The sequence below is a fragment of the Monodelphis domestica genome, chromosome 1, assembly GCF_027887165.1.
Source record: "Monodelphis domestica isolate mMonDom1 chromosome 1, mMonDom1.pri, whole genome shotgun sequence".
NCBI lineage: Eukaryota > Metazoa > Chordata > Mammalia > Didelphimorphia > Didelphidae > Monodelphis > Monodelphis domestica.
In genome coordinates this window covers 504,425,322-504,447,662 of record NC_077227.1, presented here as the reverse complement: position 1 = coordinate 504,447,662, position 22,341 = coordinate 504,425,322, and the positions used below count along the sequence as shown (strand labels likewise).

Sequence of the window (22,341 nt, the reverse complement as noted above, 5' to 3'; positions counted from 1 at the left end):
TTTAAGGAAAAAAAGATTTCTTTCCCTCTGTGTCCCATAAGAAGAAATTCTTTGATTCCTTTAATTTAACTGGGGACCTGGATGTCCTCTTACTGTAGAGCTGTGTAGGGATTAACCAGCCCATAGTGACTAGAAGTAGAAATTGAGGAGCCTCCTGCTAAACCAACATCAGTTGCTGACAGGAGAGTGAGTGCTGATAGTTGGTAAGTCTGTAGCTGTGAGTTAGGGCTGACAGTTGTGAGGAAGTTGGCTACTGGGCGTGAGTTGGCTATTAGAGGTTGGTTGTTGGTAGTGTGGATTGGCGTTTAGTTGCTGGAATATAAAGGCAGGTCTGAGTTTACTGAGAGGTCTTTTGGCTTGAGTCTTTAAAGGGTTTTTTTGGCTCTGCGATCTCTAGAAAGCAGGAGGTCTGTCTCATAAGCAAGGATCTTCTGTCAGTTGGCGACTGACAGTTTGGGCTGCTATAGAAAACTGACTGAAGGAGGAAGTGAGTAATAACTGTCTATTATTTTAGAGAGTTAGATAGTTAGTGAATCATTTCTAGATAGTGTAGGTTAAATAGGCCTGGTGTTTGCCAGGCAAGAAGAAACTGTCCTGAGAAGACAGAGGTAGTCATTAGTCATTTTAGGTAGTTAAAGAATAACTAATATAAACATTAAGAAATTTTCTTTCTCGACTTCCGGTCAAGATGGCGGCTTAGAGGCAGCAAAAGTTCAGACCTCTGAAAACCCTTCCTTACCAATCACAAACTGAATGCTCCTAGGGGACCGAAATTCAAACTGAACAAAAGGACAGAGCTGGGGAACCCTCCTCCTGGACTCGGATCAAAACGTACACTCCCCAAAAGCCAGAATCCTAGATCAATTGGGTCTAAGGGGAAGGCAGAAGGAAGGTCCCAGGACCTCTCCCCCCCAACCCAGAGAGCTGAGCCCGCAGCAGCAGCGGGAACCTCAGGGCCGGCAAAAGGGCCTCAGGGCCGGCTGCTCTGAAGGGCGCACCTTGAAAGCAACCTGAGCCAGTCTCAGGGGCATCCAACACAGGCAGGGAAACAGAGAGAGATGAGGGGTGAGGGGGGCTCCATCTGAGTCTCACCGGAGGTTTTTGCTTCGGGGCACATCCAATCGAACCCAGCTGAACCTAATCCCATCAGGAGCCCTCAGAGCTCAGGGAGGCCAGAACCCCTTCCCCCTTAGAGTGCAGGATCTGCTGAAAAGACAGAAACCTCGGGACATGCAATGGGGTTGCTCCAAAGGGTGTACCTTAAAAGTAACCTGGGCCAGTCTCTGGGCATCCAAAACAGATGGAAGCGGAGGTTTTTGCTTCGAAGTACATCCAGACCAATCCAGCTGAACCTAATCCCATCAGGAGCCCTCAGAACTCAGGGAGGCCAGGACTCCTCCCCCCTTAGCATGCAGGGTCTTCTCAAAAGCCAGAAACCTCAGGGCCAGCAAAGGCAATGAGGTACCTTGCAGACAGTGCTGTGCAAGGCTCAGAGCTAGGAAGTAAGGCAGCGGAGAAGCAACTGGAGGGAACTGAGAGCAGTAACACCTGAAATGCCGACAGGCATGGGAGGGCAGACCCTGGGCTTCCCCAGGAAGACAGCGCAGCTGTGGAGAACAGACAATTTGCCTGGGGCTAAAGCCTCAGACCATCAGAGAAATACACTAAGAGCCAGTCCTCCTCACTCATAGAGATGGCAAACAGTACAGAAGTGCAAAATGTTCCAAACACCAAGAAAAGCAAGAAGAAGGGGGTGACTTTGGACACATTCTATGGAGCAAAAATACAAAATACAGAGGAGATAGAAGAAGAAACACAAACAAATGCTCCAAAACCTTCCAAAGGAAATGGAAATTCTCCACAAACTCTTGAAGAATTTAAATCAAAAATTATCAAAAAGATGGAAGCCTTTTGCCAGGAAAATGGGAAACAATGCAAAAGGAACTCAGCAATATGAGAGAACAAAATATGCAAATGCAGAAACAGCTGGAGGCCTCAAAAAACAAGTCAGACCAAACTGAAAAGGAAAACCAGTCTTTAAAGGTCAGAATCAGGCAACTGATAGACAATAATCTTGCAAACGAGCAAGAATTAATAAAGCAAAGTCAAAAGACTAAAGAATTAGAAGACAACATAAAATATTTCACTGACAAGGTGACAGACCTGGAAAATAGAGGAAGGAAAGACAACTTGAGAATCATTGGTCTGCCCAAAAAACCAGAGATAAACAGTAATCTTGATATCATAATACATGATATCATCAAAGAAAACTGCCCAGAGATTCTACAAAAAGGGGACAAAATATGCATTGAAAGAGTTCACAGAACACCCTCTACACTAAATCCCCAAAAGACAACTCCCAGAAATGTAATTGCCAAATTACAAAGCTTCCAAGCAAAAGAAAAAATTTTAAAAGAAGCCAGAAAAAGACAATTTTAATATAAAGGAACACCAATCAGGGTCACACAGGACCTAGCAATTTCCACTCTGAACGACCTCAAATTAGAGCCTGAACACTTGTCAGCTCTAACAGATCTAAAAAAGGCTATCATGTCTGCCCTTGCTCTAGGCATCCCAGATTACAACAAGCCATTTACTTTGTATGTGCATGAGCAAAGAGGAGTAGTTTCTGGCATGTTAACTCCGACTTTGGGACCTTCTCAGCACCCAATTGCTTATTATTCTGCTCAATTGGACCCAGTAGCAGCAGGAGCACCACCATGTCTTAGAGGAGTAGCTGCTACAGCCTTACTAGTGACAAAAACTGTTGATTTAGTATTGGGATGTCCATTAACAATTATGTCCCCACATGAGGTAGAAGCATTGTTGATAAAACATAGAACACAGGCTTTCTCAGATCAGAGAATTACAAGGTATGAAATAACCTTATTAAATAGTGAAAACATTACCTTGAAACATTGTACTACTCTTAACCCTGCCACCTTGCTTCCAGATTTACCAACTTCAGGAGAACCATTACACAATTGTGAAGCATTAGTGTCCATGGCAGAAAAGCCTCGAGATAATCTCTTGGACACTCCCTTAGACAATGCAGATCTGATTTTATTTACCGATGGTTCCTCTTTTATGAGGGATGGCATACATTACACTGGTGCTGCCGTAGTCTCAGAATTTGCCACTGAATGGTCAGCTTCACTACCTTCTAACATTAGCGCTCAAGGAGCAGAACTCATAGCTCTGAAGCAAGCTTGTATAATTGCCAAGGATAAAAAGGCAACAATTCATACGGATTCTAGATATGCTTTTGGCATTTGTCACTCAGTCGGAATGTTATGGCTCCAGAGAGGATTCTTAACCTTAGCTGGAAAATCTATAGCTAATGCAGAAATTATTAATGAAGTTCTTTCTGCTCTCCAGCTTCCTGAAGCCCTAGCTGTAGTTCATTGTTCTGCCCATACAGGTGGCACTGACCCTGTCTCTAGAGGAAATGATCGAGAAGATGCCGCTGCAAAGCTAGCAGCCATAGAAGGGCCTGAATTAATTTTAACATTAATAACCACTGATGATTTAAATTTACCACTTTCCTATAATGAAAAGGAAGTGGAAAAATGGAAACAAAAATTCAAAGCAAAACAGATTAATGGAGTATGGGTGTCATCTGAAGGAAAACCCCTGCTCCCTAGAAGTTTCTATAACCAAATTTGCCAATCTATTCATAAAAATGGTCATTTTGGCACCCAGGGCATCGTGGACTCTGTGAAGAGAATATGGATAGCCCCTGGTATAACTACCATAGCCTCTAAAGTGTATTCAGCCTGCTCTACCTGCCAGGCATATAACCAACATGCATTTCGTGGAAAAGACTTTGGTGGACGTCCTCTGGCTTACACACCTTTTGAACATCTACAGATAGATTTCATAAGAATGCCAAAGGCTAGACGTTATAAATTTTGTCTAGTAATTGTTAGATTTAAAATAGTTTTGAGCGTTAAATAGTTGTAGATAAGAGAGTGGGAGCCATAAACTGTGATAATTAAAATGTTTGGGAGCAAGGGAAATATATAACAATTATGACCTCTGAAATATGTTTTCTACTGTGTCTTGGTTTTATATAAATATAAGATGGTTGCCAGGGAACATATTTCCAATTTATGAATATACCCAAGCCAACTGGGTTTTATAGAGAAATTTAATTTATAATACACTGATTAATCAATAGAAAAAGAGAGAAAGTAAGAAAGGAATAAGAATGAAGGGCCTCAAGCCAATAAGGCCTAGACCTCAGTCCTAAGAGATAAATCAGTCAGTTGGTTTTATCACTCACCCAAGATCTCTCTAGGTAAGGCTTCTCATGTCAACCTCAGGCTCCACCTTCAAGAGAGCCTCCTTTCAAGAAATGTTTCCAGAGAATTCTCCTCCTGACTCCTCCTGAGTTCTCCTTCCACAGCCTCCTTCAAGACCTCTCCAGGAGCTCTCCCTCCAGGACATCTCTCCTCTCTGACCTCCTTAAGAGCATCAACCTCCCAGTTCTTAGACCTTGCTATCTTTAAACCAAAAATCTCAGTTCTCTCCCCTCAGTTCTCACATCTACCAATCACTCTCAATCTCTCCCCTCTGCCAATGGTGGCTCTAGCTTAACCCAGGACCGCCCAGAGGTCTGCCACCTTTGCACACGTCTGTTGAAGGTCATATTCTCAAATAATTAAATCTTGATCTTTGCTGCAGGCCTTCCTAAATCCTGTTACTCTGAGTAGGGTGGAGATTGTAGTTTCCAAGACCTGGTTCTGTCATTCCAAGTATATCTATTGTATCAATTCTAAAATCAATCATGACTCAAAGAACTTCCTGTTCTATGCTTAAGCATAGGTCAAAGCCCTTTCCATTGTTTAGCAAAAGGTTTCTGTCCTAAAGTAGTCTTAAGTAGGGAGGAGAAGGATCATCCCATGCCAAGGAGTTTCATATTCCAATAGAGTTCTTACTATCAGTAGGAGATTTTTTTAAGTATGAAATTTCCCAATGGGGAAATTTCCAACATTCATAAGTCTAAGAAATTTTAAGGTTTACAATCTCCCCTGATGATCATGGGAGACAGTCTTCCCATTGATCAAACAACATAATCAATTTTGTAATTCTGAATTCAATTCTAACTATAGATATACACAATATTCAATTTTTTAAGAGAATTAGAATAGTGAGAGAGAAAATAGAAAAGAAAAGAAAGCAAAACCAATGTTTTGCTAGGTGGATTGACAGAAAGCCAAATTAGGGGAAGTCCCTTTTGGCATAAATGTGTACAATTACAATAAATGTTCAATCAAAAGTTCAGTCCAATCAATCATATCCAAAGTTCATTCTTGATCTTCTTGATGAAGTGTAGGTTTTCGGCATCTTTCTGCAACAGTTCATTCTCTCAATATAAAAGTTTCTTTCTTGAAGATCTTTTCTCGAACAGAATCAAAATCTTTGATTTTTTATAACAATAAAATCTTAAACAATTCAAAATTCTTGGATTTTTATAAAAATACAATCTCAAAAAAATTCAAAAATTCTTAGATTTTAAATTAAAATATAATCACCCCTGAAGTAAGTATTAAAAAATATCAAGTATAGCTCAGAATGCAATGTTCAGTTATGGGGGTGTATGTGTCAATTATCAAAAGAATAGAAAAATAATCAAAGACATAAGAAAAATTCAAAATAGGCCTTGTATAGGTCCAGTTTAAAGTAATTTCTATCCCACAAGTATGTAGGACAGAATGCAGTAATATTTCATTTAGCCATTTGTAGCCAAGACTACAGGAAGTTGCCATAATATAAGAAGAAAAGAATTAGAATTCTATTTTGATGGGGAAATGTCATTCCCTCATATGATTTTTTTTTTCATTCTCAGGGATATCTCAGGGATTCTCAGTGCTCCTGCTGCTACTGGGTCCAGTTGAGCAGAATAATAAGCAATTGGGCTCTGAGAAGGTCCCAAAGTCGGAGTTAACATGCCAGAAGCTACTCCTCTTTGCTCATGCACATACAAAGTAAATGGCTTGTTGTAATCTGGGATGCCTAGAGCAGGGGCAGACATGATAGCCTTTTTTAGATCTGATAGAGCTGACAAATGTTCAGGCTCTAATTTGAGGGGTTCAGGAACCGAAACCTTTGTTAATGCTATAAGAGGTTTAGTAATTTCCCCATAGCAAGGAATCCATTGTCTGCAAAACCCTGTTGCTCCTAAAATTGCTCTCAACTGTTTCTTAGTAGTAGTAGCGCTTAAATTTTGAATATTCTCAATTCGTTTTGGAGAAATATAATGAGCACCTGAAGTCAAGATGAATCCCAAATATTCTACTTTAGGGAGAAACCACTGAACCTTATCCTTCGAGATTTTATGTCCTCCTTTATGCAATTCCAAAAGAAGGTATTTACTATCTTCTTGACATGTTTCTGCATCTGTTGAAGCCAAGAGTAGATCATCTACATATTTGATTAATTTGCTATTTTTAAATGTTATATTGTCTGTGTCTTGGCTCAAAATTTGCTCAAATAAACTCGGACTTTCCACATAACCCTGTGGCAGCCTACTCTATGAATATTCTGAGCCCTTCCAGGTAAAAGCAAAAACATGCCTCGAGTTCTCATGTATAGGTATGCACAAGAAAGCTGAGCACAAGTCTACTACTGTAAAATATGTAGCTGTGCTAGGAATAGAGGAAATAATAGTATTTATGTTGGAAACTACGGAGTGTCTCTTTATAATGTGATTATTCACTGCCCTCAGATCCTGTACGAATCTATAGAGGTGCTGGCCATCAGGCCCTCTTTTTGTTTTTTTAACTGGCAGGATGGGCATGTTGTATTCAGATTTGCAAGGGATTATTATTCCCTGTTCTATTAATGAGTTAATAACTGGTGTAATACCCTCAATTGCCTCCTTTGAGAGGGGATACTGAGGGATGGAAGGAGGTGGGCTAGATTTAGTTTTTATCTGCACAGGAACAGCAGATTTAAGTAAGCCTACATCGGAAGAAGATGTGGCCCAAAAAGACTCCGGTATATCCTTAGGTATTTCAAAAGTGGGAGGTTCTTTTGCCTCCTGGTTTTCCGAGAGAAGTACAGGGAGTAAATTTAAAGATTCCTCTGGTACTTCCAATGTTAAGGAACCATCTGGGGAACACTTTATTGTGGCTCTGAGTTTGCATAGAAGATCTCTCCTGTGACATGGAAATCATTTTAAAAGACTGATATATATTAATTTAAGGTCGCCAAGGAATTCAGCTATGTAATTCCTAAATGAAAACTCAAGTCAGCAGTCAACCTTTTATGGAGTTTTTAATTACAAACAGGAGGAAGAAAGGTATTAGAGAGAGAGAGAGAGAGAGAGGGGGGGGGGGGGGAAAGAAGGGAATAGGACTTAAATACCCCCTCTCCTTAGGCTGGGCCAAAGGCCCAAGCCCTTAGATAGCTGAGGCAAAGAAAAGAGATCAGTCCCTATCACTCATGTGACCAAAATGGAGAAACAGTCTCAGGGGCCTCCACCTCCAGCCTCCTTCAGAGCAAGCCCTCCTCTCAGAGCAAAACCTCCTCACAGCAAAACCTCTGGAACTCCCCCTCTGTCCTCAGACCCCGCTATCTTTAAGCACACAATCTAAGTTCCCTCCCCTCAGTTCTCACATCTACCAATCACTCTCAATCTCTCCCCTCTGCCAATGGTGGCTCTAGCTTAACCCAGGACCGCCTAGAGGTCTATGGCCTTTGCACATGTCTGTTGAAGGTCATATTCTCAAATAATTAAATCTTGATCTTTGCTGCAGTCCTTCCTAAATCCTGTTACTCTGAGTAGGGTGGAGATTGTAAGTTCCAAGACCTGGTTCTGTCATTCCAAGTATCTCTATTGTATCAATTCTAAAATCAATCATGACTCAAAGAACTTCCTGTTCTATGCTTAAGCATAGGTCAAAGCCCTTTCCATTGTTTAGCAAAAGGTTTCTGTCCTAAAGTAGTCTTAAGTAGGGAGGAGAAGGATCCTCCCATGCCAAGGGGTTTCATATTCCAATAGAGTTCTTACTATTAGCAGGAAATTTTTTCCAGTATGAAATTTCCCAATGGGGAAATTTCCAACATTCATAAGTCTAAGAAATTTTAAGGTTTACACTCCCCAGCAAATTTAAAGGGGAGTCAGACATTAAAAGAAAGTTATGTTATACCTCTAGGGGTCCTACAGACACCATTCTAGGGGCAAGTTTTTTAACTCTTTGGGGTATTCCTGATACACCCACTACACTTTGTGAGTCAACAGAATAACAATTTAAATCTAGTACATTCTTCAATACAGACCTTGTAGCTCCAGTGTCTAAGAGACAATCATAATAAGTGTTACCGACCTTTAAGGTAACATGGGCTTCATTAGTATGGGGAAGGCAGTGGATAGGGACAACAGGTAGTAGGACATCAGGGTCCAGAAAATCAAAGGTTGTATCCTCTGATTCCTGTGCTCCATTTTCCCCCCGCCAGACACCATCATTGTGTTTGGGATATTCCTTGGGCACCCCCCTGAAGGGCACCTCGACTATTTTTTGGACGATCTTCATTTCTTATATTTTGTTGTTGGGTATTATCATTATAATTTTCTTCATTTTGAGCATTGTCATTATTTTCCCAATTCCTATTTCTATAATTTTGATTTCTAAAGTTCTTGTTTCTATATTCATTATAGTTATTTCCATAGTCATTATAATTTCTAAAATTTCTGAAATTCTGGTTTCTATGACCATTATCATCATTTCTATAGTTGTTATTTCTAAAATTGTTATTGTGAGATTTAAAATGGTTGAGGTCTTAAACTGTAGTGGTTAAAATAGTGGAAGATAATAATTGTGATAGATATAAGAGAGGATGAGTAAATTTGACCACAGAAATATGTTTCACTACAGTGTCTTAGGTTTAAAATCAAATATAAGGTGGTCACCAGGGAAATATTCCCAATTATTCAAATACCCAAGTCAATTGGGTTTTATAGAGATTTTAATTAACAATACAATGAGTAATCAAAGAAGGAGAGAGAGAGTAAGAAAGGAATAAGTATGAAGGGTCTCAAGCCAATATGGCCTAGACCTGAGCCTTAAGAGAGGAATCAGTCAGTTTTTTATAACTCACCATAAGATCTGTCTAAGTAAGGATTTCTAATGACACCAGGCCAGCAGCATCTCAGCTGCTTTCACCAGCTCCCTCCTCCATCTGAATGTTTCAGAATCAGTCTCCTCAGAATGAGTCTCTCCAATCTGAATGTTTCAGAATGACTTCCCAGCTCTTCCCTGAGCTTTTATTTTTAAGGGCAAAATCTCCTTTGTCACCTCCCCTAAGTCCTTACATCTACCAATCACTGTAAATGTTTCTAAAGGACTGCCCATTCTTAGTCCACACCTAAGAAGGTGTGGATTTTTTAGTAATTCACACCAGGAAAGCTATGAGTAAGTTTTCCAGTTCTTTGTTCCCTGTAAATTCACAAGTTCCTTGACCTTTATAGGTACTTAGCTTAAGAAAAGTATGGGCTTAAGTACTTTTCATTGTTCAGAAAAGAGTTTACAACTTCATCTTACCCTAGGGCAGACCCAAGTAGGTAAAGTAGAATTTTCGCATTCCTGCTTTAAGTAGAGTTCACTGCCCAAATGGGGAATGGTCTTAATCCAATCTTGTAAAGTAGGGTCTGGGAAATTTTAAGGTTTACATTATTAAACTGTGTATTTCTTCCAATCATCTTAAGAAAGGTTCTACATTCCATCATTTTGTGGCCCTTCTTCTCACAGAAGTGGCAAGTTACTGATTTATTTGTGAATTCCCGCAAAGGGGCTATAGTCTCTCCCTTATTTTTCAATTGTCTCTTTAACATTTCAATTTCTTTCTTTAAATCTTCCGCTGATGTATTGTCTTCCTCAGGTCTTTTTACACGACCTTTATAAACATAGGTTGCTACTCTTCTCAGTTCTTCGAGGTCCATAGAGTCCCAATTAGGACAGCTAGTTTTAAAGTAGTCTTTTACCACTGAACAACAATTCTTAATCAATTGCCTACATATTTGTCTAATGTCTCTTTCTCTGGATAAATCAAGGTCCATATATGTATTCCCTATGTCAATAAGTCTGTCCATAAACTGGGAGGGTGTTTCATCAATATGTTGTTGGGTTCTTTCAAATATTGACCATTTTTCAGGTCTATCAGAGCAAGCTCTCATGGCTGTCAATAATGCATCTCTGGCCTGGTTTAGTTTTGTGTGATCTAGTTCAACATTGGGGTTCCAATGTGGATCTTCAGTTGGCCTCTTCTTCCTCATTTTTGATTAGCAAGAGAGACAATATTATTTTTCTCTCTCTTTGTTAATAATGCTTCTAATAAATTCTCAACATCCAACCAAGTGGGGTCAAAAGCTCTGAATATGTTCTCTAATTTTTTTATAATTAATATTGGTTCTTCCTCAAATGATGACTGATTTAAAGTAAATCACTGGCTTAAAAGGTTATAGCTAAAGAAGAAAGGTCAGAATTAGGGGAAGATATCAAAATGCCAGAGAGTCCACAAGTGACAATCATAACTTTGAACGTGAATAGGATGAACTCACCCATAAAATGTAGACAAATACCAGAATGGATTAGAATCCAAAACTCTACCATATGTTGTCTTCAAAAAACGCACATAAAGCAGGTAGACACTCACAAGGTCAGAATTAAAGGATGGAGTAAGACCTTCTGGGCCTCAACTGATAGAAAGAAGGCAGGAGTTGCAATCATAATATCTGACAAAGCCAAAGCAAAAATAGACCTGATTAAAAGGGATAGGAAAGGTAAATATATTTTGTTAAAAGGGACTTTAGATAATGAGGAAATATCACTAATCAATATGTATGCACCAAATAGTATAGCACCCAAATTTCTAATGGAGAAACTAGGAGAATTGAAGGAGGAAATACACAGTAAAACCATATTAGTGGGAGATTTGAACCAACCACTATCAAATTTACATAAATCAAATCAAAAAATAAATAAGAAAGAGGTAAAAGAAGTGAATGAAATCTTAGAAAAATAGAGTTAATAGACATATGGAGAAAAATAAATAGGGACAAAAAGGAATACACCTTCTTCTCAGCACCGCATGGCACATTCACAAAGATTGACCATACACTAGGTCACAGAAACATGGCATACAAATGCAGAAAAGCAGAAATAGTAAATGTAGCCTTTTCAGATCATAAGGCAATAAAAATAATGATCAGTAAGGCTATATGGAGAACCAAATCAAAAATTAATTGGAAATTAAATAATATGATATTCAAAAATCAGTTAGTTAGAGAACAAATCATAGAAACAATTAATAATTTCATCGAGGAAAATGACAATGGTGAGACATCCTTTCAAACCTTATGGGATGCAACCAAAGCAGTAATGAGAGGAAAATTCATATCCCTGAGTGCATATTTTAACAAATTAGGGAGGGCAGAGATCAATGAATTGGAAATGCAAATGAAAAAAAAAACTTGGAAGTGAACAAATTAAAAACCCCCAGAAGAAAACCAAACTAGAGATCCTAAAAATTAAGGGAGAAATTAATACAATTGAAAGTGATAGAACTATTAAACTAATAAATAAGACTAGAAGCTGGTACTTTGAAAAAACAAACAAAATAGACAAATTACTGGTCAATCTAATTAAAAAAAAAGAAAGAAGCAAAATAACAGCATCAAAGATGAAAAGGGGGACAGCACCTCCGATGAAGAGGAAATTAAGGTAATCATTAAAAATTACTTTGCCCAATTATATGGCAATAAATATACAATTCTAGGTGATATGGACGAATATATAGAAAACTATAAACTGCCTAGACTAACAGAAGAAGAAATAGAATTCTTAAATAATCGCATATCAGAAAATGAAATCAAACAGGCCATCAAAGAACACCCTAAGAAAAAATCTCCAGGGCCTGATGGATTCACCAGCGAATTCTATCAAACATTCAAAGAACAGCGAATCCCAATACTATACAAACTATTTGACATAATAAGCAAAGAGGGAGTTCTACCAAATTCCTTTTATGACACAAACATGGTACTGATTCCAAAATTAGGCAGGTCAAAAACAGAGAAAGAAAACTATAGACCAATCTCCCTAATGAATATAGATGCAAAAATCTTAAATAGGATACTAGCAAAAAGACTCCAGCAAGTGATCAGAAGGGTCATTCACCATGACCAAGTAGGATTTATTCCAGGGATGCAGGGTTGGTTCACTATTAGGAAAACCATCCACATAATTGACCATATAAACAAGCAAACCAACAAAAATCACATGATTATTTCAATAGACACAGAAAAAGCCTTTGATAAAATACAACACCCATTCCTATTAAAAACACTAGAAAGCATAGGAATAGAAGGGTTGTTCCTAAAAATAATAAACAGTGTATATCTAAAACCATCAGCTAATATCATCTGCAATGGGGATAAACTAGATGCATTCTCAATAAGATCAGGAGTGAAACAAGGATGCCCATTATCACCTCTATTATTTGACATTGTACTAGAAACACTAGCAGTAGCAATTAGAGAAGAAAACAAAATTGAAGTCATTAAAATAGGCAAGGAGGAGACCAAGTTATAGCTCTTTGCGGATGACATGATGGTCTACTTAAAGAATCCTAGAGATTCAACCAAATAGCTAATCGAAATAATCAACAACTTTAGCAAAGTTGCAGGATACAAAATAAACCCGTATAAGTCATCAGCATTTCTATATATCTCCAACACAGCTCAGCAGCAAGAACTAGAAAGAGAAATCCCATTCAAAATCACCTTGGACAAAATAAAATACCTAGGAATCTATCTCCCGAGACAAACACAGGAACTATATGAACACAACTACAAAACATTGTCCACACAACTAAAACTAGACTTGAGCAATTGGAAAAACATTAACTGCTCATGGGTAGGATGAGCCAATATAATAAAAATGAACATCCTACCCAAACTTATTTATCTATTTAGTGCCATACCCATTGAACTTCCAAAAAATGTCTTTACTGATTTAGAAAAAAACATAACAAAGTTCATTTGGAAGAACAAAGGATCAAGGATATCCAGGGAAATAATGGAAAAAAAATACAAAGGAAGGGGGCCTTGTAGTCCCAGATCTCAAACTATATTACAAAGCAGCAGTCATCAAAACAATTTGGTACTGGCTAAGAGACAGAAAGGAGGATAAGTGGAATAGACTTGGGGCAAGTGACCTCAGCAAGAGGTGATAAACTCAAAAATCCCAGCTTTTGGGACAAAAATCCACTATTCAAAAAAACTGCTGGGAAAATTGGAAGACAGTGTGGGAGAGATTAGGTTTGGATCAACACTTCACACCCTACACCAAGATAAATTCAAAATGGGTGAATGACTTGAACATTAACAAGGATACTATAAGTAAATTAGGCAAACACAGAATAGTATACATGTCAGACCTTTGGGAAGGGAAAGACTTTAAAACTAAGCAAAACTTAGAGTCACAAAATGTAAAATAAATAATTTTGACTACATCAAATTAAAAGGATTTCGTACAAACAAAACCAATGCAACTAAAATCAGAAAGGAAGCAACAAATTGGGAAACAATCTTAATAAAAACCTCTGACAAAGGTTTAATTACTCAAATTTACAAAGAGCTACAGCAATTGTACAAAAAAATCAAGCCATTCTCCAATTGATAAATGGGCAAGTGACATGGATAGGCAGTTTTCAGATAAAAAAATCAAAACTATTAATAAGCACATGAAAAAGTATTCTAAATCTCTTATAATCAGAGTGATGCAAATCAAAACTCTGAGGTATCACCTCACACCAAGCAGACTGGCTAGCATGATAGCAAAGGAAAGTAATGAATGCTGGAGGGGATGTGGCAAAGTAGGGACATTAATTCATTGCTGGTGGAGTTGTGAACTGATCCAACCATTCTGGAGGGCAATTTGGAACTATGCCCAAAGGACGACAAAAGAATGTCTACCCTTTGATCCAGCCATAGCACTGCTGGGTCTGTACCCCAAAGAGATAATGGACACAAAGACTTGTACAAAAATATTCATAGCTGCGCTCTTTGTGGTGGCCCAAAACTGGAAAATGAGGGGATGCCCATCAATTGGGGAATGGCTGAGCAAATTGTGGTATATGTTGGTGATGGAATACTATTGTGCTCAAAGGAATAATAAAGTGGAGGAATTCCATGGAGACTGGAACAACCTCCAGGAAGTGATGTAGAGAGAAAGGATCAGAAACAGGAAAACATTGTACACAGAGACTGATACACTGTGGTACAATCCAATTTAATGGAATCTCCATTAGTGTCAATGCAATGTCCCTGAACAATCTGCAGGGATCTCGGAGAAAAAACACTATCCACAAGCAGAGGACAAACTGTGGGAGTAAAAACACCGAGGAAAAGCAACTGCTTTACTACAGGGGTGGAGGGGACATGTCTGAGGAGAGACTCTAAATGAACACTCTAATACAAATACCAACAACATGGAAATGGGTTCGAATCAAGAACACATGTGATACCCAGTGGAATCGCGGAGTCAGCTGGGGGGTTTGGGGGAGAGAAAAGACAATGATCTTTGTCTCCAATGAATAATGTTTGGAAATGACCAAATAAAATAATGTTAAAAAATAAATAAATAAATAAATAAAAACACATAAATTTAAAAAAAAAATTTCTTTCTTGTAGCATCCCAAGCATATTCACATCTATGAAATATAGATGACTGTATGATCACCGTGTCTCCAAGCATAAGGTTATACCAATGAGGCTTGTGAATGTAACCTTGAACTGGCCATGTGGCCCTTGGCTAAGACAAACTCATTAACATGTTCGGAGACTTGCCCGGGAAAGCGTGGTTATGTCCTACACGCCCAAAAGGTGTTCCCTCTACCTTGCCACCCAATCTTAATTGTCTATACTTTGTGATGTGGTTACTACGTCCTTGGGAGTACCGCCCAAGCAGGACATGAATAAATTCAGAGGCAATCCCATGAACTTCCTCTTGGCCTTTCTCCCTTCCTTGGAGCTCCACTGGGCTCCTCAATGACTATGTCTCTCTCTTCTTGACCTTCTCCTTCCCCGAGGCTGTAACCATCTCGGCCTGCATTCTCTATCTTAATCTCCTCAACCACCTTGTATTCCATTATCCTCAATTTCCGCCTTAAGGAAAATCATAGGGGTTGCCTGCCCTATCCAACTGCTGACTTGTCCCTGTCTTTCATTTCCACCCTGGTTCTCGGTTCCTACCTCTCCTCGGGTCCCATCACAAAGGTGAGCCCCTTCCCTTGTGGGACCCTGCTGGTCAGGGAAGTCCATTAAGGAAAACCCCACATTTCTCTACTTTTTTCCTACATTTCTCTCCTTTACTATATTATTTTACAATCTCTATGCTAATTAAACTAAATTATTGTTATAAGCTGCCAGAAGTTTTCTTTTCTTTGGCTTAAAGGAATAATATTAATTTACAACTCTACTATAGTCTCATTAAAATTTAAATGATTAAAAACTGCTCTCTTATTTTGTCAAAACCCCTATTTTATCCCTTATAGTCCTCCACACCATGCACTAGGTAAACCTCTCTCTTTTATTATCCTGTAGAAATATTTTACTGTATTTTAACTTGTTATTAAGATCATTATCAAATTGTCCTGCTTACTTATGGGAGTGAAAGCCTGGGGCTATGTTATGAGCAGGGCAGCAGTGCCAACCTAAGAGCCAGGAAACCTAAATTCTTGAGAACCTTGGTTCTCAAAGGATTACTGAAGGAATTTTTGAGCCATCTAATCTAAGCATTCCTTTTATTTTTAACCCTTTACCTTCTGACTTAGAAGAGATACTGGGTATCAGTTCCAAGGCAGAGAAGTAAGGGCTAAGTAACAGGACAGCTGAGAAGTATCTGAGACCAAATGTGAACCCATGATCTTCCATCTCCAGGCACAGGTCCACCTAAATGCCCCTAGTCCAAGCATCCTTAATGTATTTTGCAGGATTATACCCTTGCAGTTCTAACCTGGTGAGGCTTCACAGAATAATATTTTAGATATACAAAATATACTCCATGGGATTACAAAGAAAACTAATTCATTGAAATACAGTTTATTGATGTAGGGAGGCCCCAAGTGTAGAAAGATGCACCTGAGTACGAGTTGTGGCTCTGAAGGAATAGCAGGAGGCCACTACTCTGTTCTTTTCAGGGAAAGGAACTACCAGACTAGAATGATAACTATTTGTTCCCTTCAACATTATAGGTCTAGGGCAGTAGTGGGCAACCTTTAAGAGATGGAATGCCAAGCCCCACCCTACCCCCCAAACTAAGTGCCAAGTGCCCATCCCCCCCCACTTTCTGTACCCCTCCCCTCACTGATTCTCTTCCCCTTACTCCACCCAGGGGAGGAAGGAAGCACTCCCATTGGACTGCTAGGCAGGAGGGTGGGTGATATAGTCCAGTTTGGGGAGAGGGAGAGGCTAAGGGCACAAGCATGCCTCTGTGCTCCCTTCTAGTTATGTGAGCTATGATCCCCTCAAACCTAGCTACTTTCCAAAGTGGAAATTGAGGGGACCTGAAAAATTTCAAAGTACACCCTCTTTAGCCAGTATTCAAGGAACCAGATGCCATTTCAAATGCAACACTTTATTAAGAGCGAAAGAAAAAGCCAGGGGGAAAAAAAGGCAAAAAAGCCCCAGTCTAAGAGGAAACCCCATATTTATAGGAAAATATAACCCTCAAGTTAAATGGCATCATCCTGACACAGCCATCCCATCACACACATTCCCGCCTTCCAGAATTATCCTTTTATAGCAAATGGTCTCGGGTTGAAGTCAGTTTTTAATCTGGATGCCTGGCTGATTGCTATCTCTCCCCAGCCACTATTGTGTTTTCTAGAGCTTCTGGCCCTCCCGTTTTCCCTCAGGCAGGCACCCTTTGAATGTGAATTGAACCGGCTGCATTAGATGAGGTGAGGAGACTAAGAAGGCAAATTAAAGCAGCCCAAGGGTTGCTTGTGAAAGAAACTGGGAAGAGGCTATTAGTCCAGCTCGGGTTCATAAAATTTATTCCTAAATCACCAGACCAAAGTTTTTTTTTTTAACATTTTTAAAGTACAAACAACTCAAATACCCCAAATACTTTGTATAGTAAGACACTGGTTGCTTCTGATAATAAAGACGTAAATTGTTCCCGTCTCTCTCAGGCAATTAAGAGGCCATTGTATTCAGAGTGGGTTCGGGAAATCTTATCCTGCCTGGGACTCCGTCTTGTAGAGACCTGTTTACTAACTCCTCCAGGGGAGAGGGGGAGGGGAGCAGCCCAGCTGTGCCTTCCTCTGGCTTTCTAGTGTAGACGGGAAATTTGGATAACTCAGTTTGCCTCGCCCTTTGAGAAGCCTCAGTAACAAACACCCCTGTTTTGGGGTTGGATTATGAACTTTAGAGCTGTTTGGTAACTCTTAGCTTAGGGGGATACGTGGACATGCCTAATGTTACGTGCCTTTTATTTGTTTTGGAGGCTTCCCTTATTGTGTTAAAGTCTCCTCTCAGCAGCCCAGCTTCCGAGTTTGACCCTAACCTTAGATGTGTTATAGCTGACCCCTGAGGCTGGCTGCAAAGAGGTTGGCCACTTGTTTGTGGTTTGTCTCTATGGGCTTACCGTAGCAAATTCTCCAGAGGGTATAAGAGATCCCCCTAGTGCGTTTCTCTTTCGAGTCGGCACTTAGCTTGGTGTTTTCTCCCTGGGTAGAATAGGCTTTGGAGCTGGCATTAGCAGGGTGCCTTCTCCCAAAGGGGTACGGTTCCCAGAGTCCCCAGGGTCCAGGCCCTGTGTGGTCTTTAGCGCGCTAGGTTCTGTGTGGTGGCCGAACCCTTATTTAACACCCCCCCCCCCATTTCATAGTCCATTGAGACCTTTTGAAGATACTGAATCTGTTGTCCAAAGTATGAGCTATCATTTCCAGCTTTGAGCCATCTGTAATTCTGATAAGCTTATTGGAGTTTATCCAAGGCTTTGACTAAGATGTTAAATAGCTAAGAGTTATATCTTTCTATCTCTTTCTATTCCATGGAATATAGAACTACTAGTGACTATCTACTCTGAATTTAGTCATTCCAAATCTAGTCATTTTCAGATTCTCTGACTGATCTGTCATCTAGATAACATCTCCAACTTTTTTTTAATCTCAGTTTTTCAGTTACAGATACTCTAGCAATTTAACTTGCAAGATGACCACATTGAATGGAGAGTTGTTGATTAGAGGTGACTATTTTGTAGCACAGTGTGCATGACAATTGTATCCAATTGTATACAGTAGCTGATTTAGTTTTGTTTTTATTTTGCCTTTTACTATTTGTGTTATGACAAATGTTAATTTGTATTTATACAGAGTTTATATAATTTCTAATATTCTCAGTTTTTCCCCCTTTAAACTCCTTACAGTGGTAGAACAATTTACATACAAAAGTAAGACAATCCTGATTGGTAGACTTTTTTTTTAAGCCCCTACCTTCTGTCTAGAATTAACACTGTATTGGTTCTAAGACCAAAAGAGTAGTAAGGGCTAGGCAAAGGGGGTTAAGTGACTTGCCCAGGGACACATAGCTAAGAAGTGTCTGAATTTAGATTTGAATCCAGGACCTCTCATCTCTAGACCTGACTCTCAATCCATTGAACCACCCAGCTACTCCCCAAAATATCACTTTTTGCTCAAATCTAAGGGGGAAAACCTATAGCATCCTCTTGACCCACCAGTAAGGTTAGTCTGGGATGACCCTTTTTTTTTAAGGTTTATCTGGGATGACACTTTATTATTTATTTTTATTTTTCCATGGTTACACGATTCATATTGTCTCTCTCTCCTCTTCCCTCCCCCCCTCCCAAAATTCACAAACAGTTCCACTGGGTTATATATGTATTATGGGATGACTCACTTTTGATGAAGCCATCCTGGTGCTTATTACTTCCTTTTCTAATTGTTCACTAATCATCCTTTTAAAAAAAAGTTCTAGAATTTTACCAGAAATCAAAGTCACAAAATTTCATTCCCTTTCCTCAACTCAAGATTAAGATCTGAACTATTGGTGAGCTTCCTGGAACTGATCCAGTTATCCTCCCTCATTGTTCACCCTCACATCCCTGCCTCAGCTCTGAAAGTCCTTGAGATTCCGCAACTCAGGAAATTACAGGAGGAACTTACATGTATTACATTCATTTCCTGAATGACTAGAGCCCCCACAAGAAATTCAGTTTCCGGTTCCCAACAGAAGGCTGAGAACAGGATAAATGGTAAACATATAAAGGTAGGAGGAAGGATCTCCATTTCAAACTTCCTATCCATCCACTTCCTAGAATTTTACCATTAACAACCCATTCCTTTGGCTTGTCTTCTCTCTCTACAGACTTATTTTTTTAACTATTTTTTTTTAACCCTTACCTTCTGCCTTAGATTCAATACCGTGTATTGGTTCCAAGGCAGAAGAGTGGTAAGGGCTAGGCAATGGGGATTCAGTGACTTGCCCAGGGTCACACAGCTGGGAAGTGTCTGAGGCCAAATTTGAACCTAGGACCTCCTGTCTCTGGGCCTGACTCAATCCACTGAGCTACTCAGCTGCCCCCACTCTACAGAGTTTTTAAAGATGCTGAGTAAGATATTTTTATTCCTTTTCAATGATAGTAAAATGGAAGTATTGATCTAGATCAGAAGTGTCAAACTCACAGCCTATGGCCTCCCACACTCCCAAGTGAGGACCAAACCAAATTAGAATGTAATTGGAAAATATTTAAACAAAAAAAATGCAATATAACATAAATAATATTAACTAAGCAACATGGAGCCAATAAGGAACCTTATGTATGGATTGGTGGCCTCCATTTCTATTTAAATTTGACACTACTGGTCTTTACAAGGGATCTTAAAAGTCTCTTTAAAAATTGGTCCCTTCATTAATTCATTGCTGGTGGAGTTGTGAACTGATCCAACCATTCTGGAGGGCAATTTGGAACTATGCCCAAAGGGCAACAAAAGAATATCTACCCTTTGATCCAGCCATAGCACTGCTGGGTCTGTACCCCAAAGAGAAAATGGACAAAAAGATTTGTACAAAAATATTCATAGCTGCACTCTTTGTGGTGGCCAAAAACTGGAAAATGAGGGGATGCCCATCAATTGGGGAATGGCTGAGCAAATTGTGGTGGTATCTGTTGGTGATGGAATACTATTGTGCTAAAAGGAATAATAAAGTGGAGGAATTCCATGGGGACTGGAACAACCTCCAGGAAGTGATGCAGAGCGAGAGGAGCAGAACCAGGAGAACATTGTACACAGAGACTAATACACTGTGGTATAATTGAATGTAATGGACTTCTCCATTAGTGGCGGTGTAATGTCCCTGAACAATTTGCAGGGATCTAGGAGAAAAAAACACCATTCATAAGCAGAGGATAAACTGTGGGAGTGGAAACACCAAGGAAAAGCAACTGCCTGAATACAGTGGTTGAGGGGACATGACAGAGGAGAGACTCTAAATGAACACTCTAATGCAAATATTATCAACATAGCAATGGGTTCAAATCGAGAAAACATGTAATACCCAGTGGATTTACGCGTCGGCTATGGGGGGTGGGGGGGAAGAAAAGAAAATGATCTATGTCTTTAATGAATAATGCTTGGAAATGATCAAATAAAATATTAAAAAAAAAAAGAATTGACAAAAAAAATATTGGTCCCTTCTTAGCTCTCATGGCCTGTCTGTAGAAGTCTAAGTTTGACTGAAAGCTGGGGAGAAACAGAAATCCTCAAGCATGGGGGCTCCAGCTGTTTGACAGAGGCAGATGTGCTTTTTTTGTTTTTTTAACCCTTACCTTCTGCCTTAGAGACAATACTGTGTATTGGCTCCAAGACAGAAGAGTGGTAAGGGCTAGGCAATGGAGGTCAGGTGACTTGCCCAGGGTCACACAGCTGGGAAGTGTCTGAGGTCACATTTGAACCCAGGACCTCCCATCTCTAGGCCTGGATCTCTATCCCTAAGCTACCCTTATCTTATGATTTGGTTTCTAAAGCAAGAGAATGATTAGAGATAGGCAATGGAGGTCAGGTGACTTGCCCAGGGTCACACAACAGCTGAGGTCAGATTTGAAAGGGGCACCTCCCATTTCCAGACCTGGAATTCTATCTACTGAGCCACCTAGCTGCCATCTATAGATGTGCTTAAGTAGGCCCTGTTCACCTCTGCTCAGCTCTTTTGGTTTTTGTTGAGTAATTTCAGTTGTGTGTGACTATCTATGACCCCATTTGAGGTTTTCTTGGCAAAGATATTGAACTGGTTTGCCATTTCCTTCTCCAGCTCATTTTATAAATAGGGAAACTAAGGCAAACAGGGTTGAGTGACTTGCCCAGGGTCATACATTTAGTAAGTATCTGAGACCAGATTGGAACTCAAGATGAGTCTTCCTGATTTTCAGTCTGATACTCTATCCACTGTACCATCTTACTGCTTTAGGGTCCAACTACTCCTGACAAGTATCAGGCTGGGAGCCTACTTGTCAGTGTTATTATTTCCATTAGGTCATAGTCCCTTTTTGAAGTAATGTGGTAGAAAGTCATGTGACTTTTCAATGTGCGAGTCAGGGACTCTGACCACACAAAGCCCCATTGATAGATGTGGAATGGGGGGCCAGGATAGAGAACACAAGGGAGGAGTACAGGCAAACAAGGAAAGAGGGAAGGAAGCAAGGAAGGACTTATAGAAAGGATCCAGATGGTATGACAGCTCACCTCAGCCTCCTGATCAGGAGTGGGGCCTCAGGACAAGAACAAATCATGTGCTAGGCACAGCACTGGAAAATTGGGGGTGTGGTATAGTGAGAATAGACTAAAGTACAAGGATCTGGTTGGAAAAATAATTTCCTCTGGAAAAGCAAAGTGCTTCTCTCTCTCTCTCTCTCTCTCTCTCTCTCTCTACCTCTCTACCTCTACGTTCCCCTTAATCTATCCAGTAGATCAAATTTTCCCAAACAAATGTCTCTCTTAATAAAGTCTAAGACCATATGGTACAACTGAGCTGTCTTCCCCACTCCCTTCAGGATCAGTCAAGTCCCTTCCTAGCATTCAAGGTGCTCCACTGTTTGACCCCAATCCTACTATTCTGTTTTCTGCCTTGGACTTCTCTAGCCCTGTAATAATTAAAATTATGAGGTTGATAGTAGCTTAATAACTTTATTAAATCAAAGTAATAGGAGTAGTAAAGAGAAGAAAAGGTAGGAAAGAGGTAGAGAGATACTTAGCTTTCTAATCTATTGGCTGCCATGATGGGCCTGTGGCTAAACTCCAACAAGGGTTCCT

At 39.7% G+C, this 22,341-nt stretch overlaps 1 protein-coding gene across 3 annotated transcripts in view; it reads left to right on the top strand.

Annotated features, from left to right (window-relative positions):
- Positions 1-15,342, top strand: part of LOC103098831 (uncharacterized) — a 50,987-nt gene extending 35,645 nt beyond the window's left edge. For all 3 annotated transcript variants that reach the window (XM_056812959.1, XM_056812957.1, XM_056812958.1), the window contains one exon: positions 689-15,342. In XM_056812959.1, the coding sequence (XP_056668937.1) occupies positions 2,551-3,957 (1,407 nt within the window). In that variant the 5' untranslated portion in view covers positions 689-2,550 and the 3' untranslated portion in view covers positions 3,958-15,342. The remainder of the gene's footprint in view (positions 1-688) is intronic.
- Positions 15,343-22,341: the final 6,999 nt, after the last annotated feature.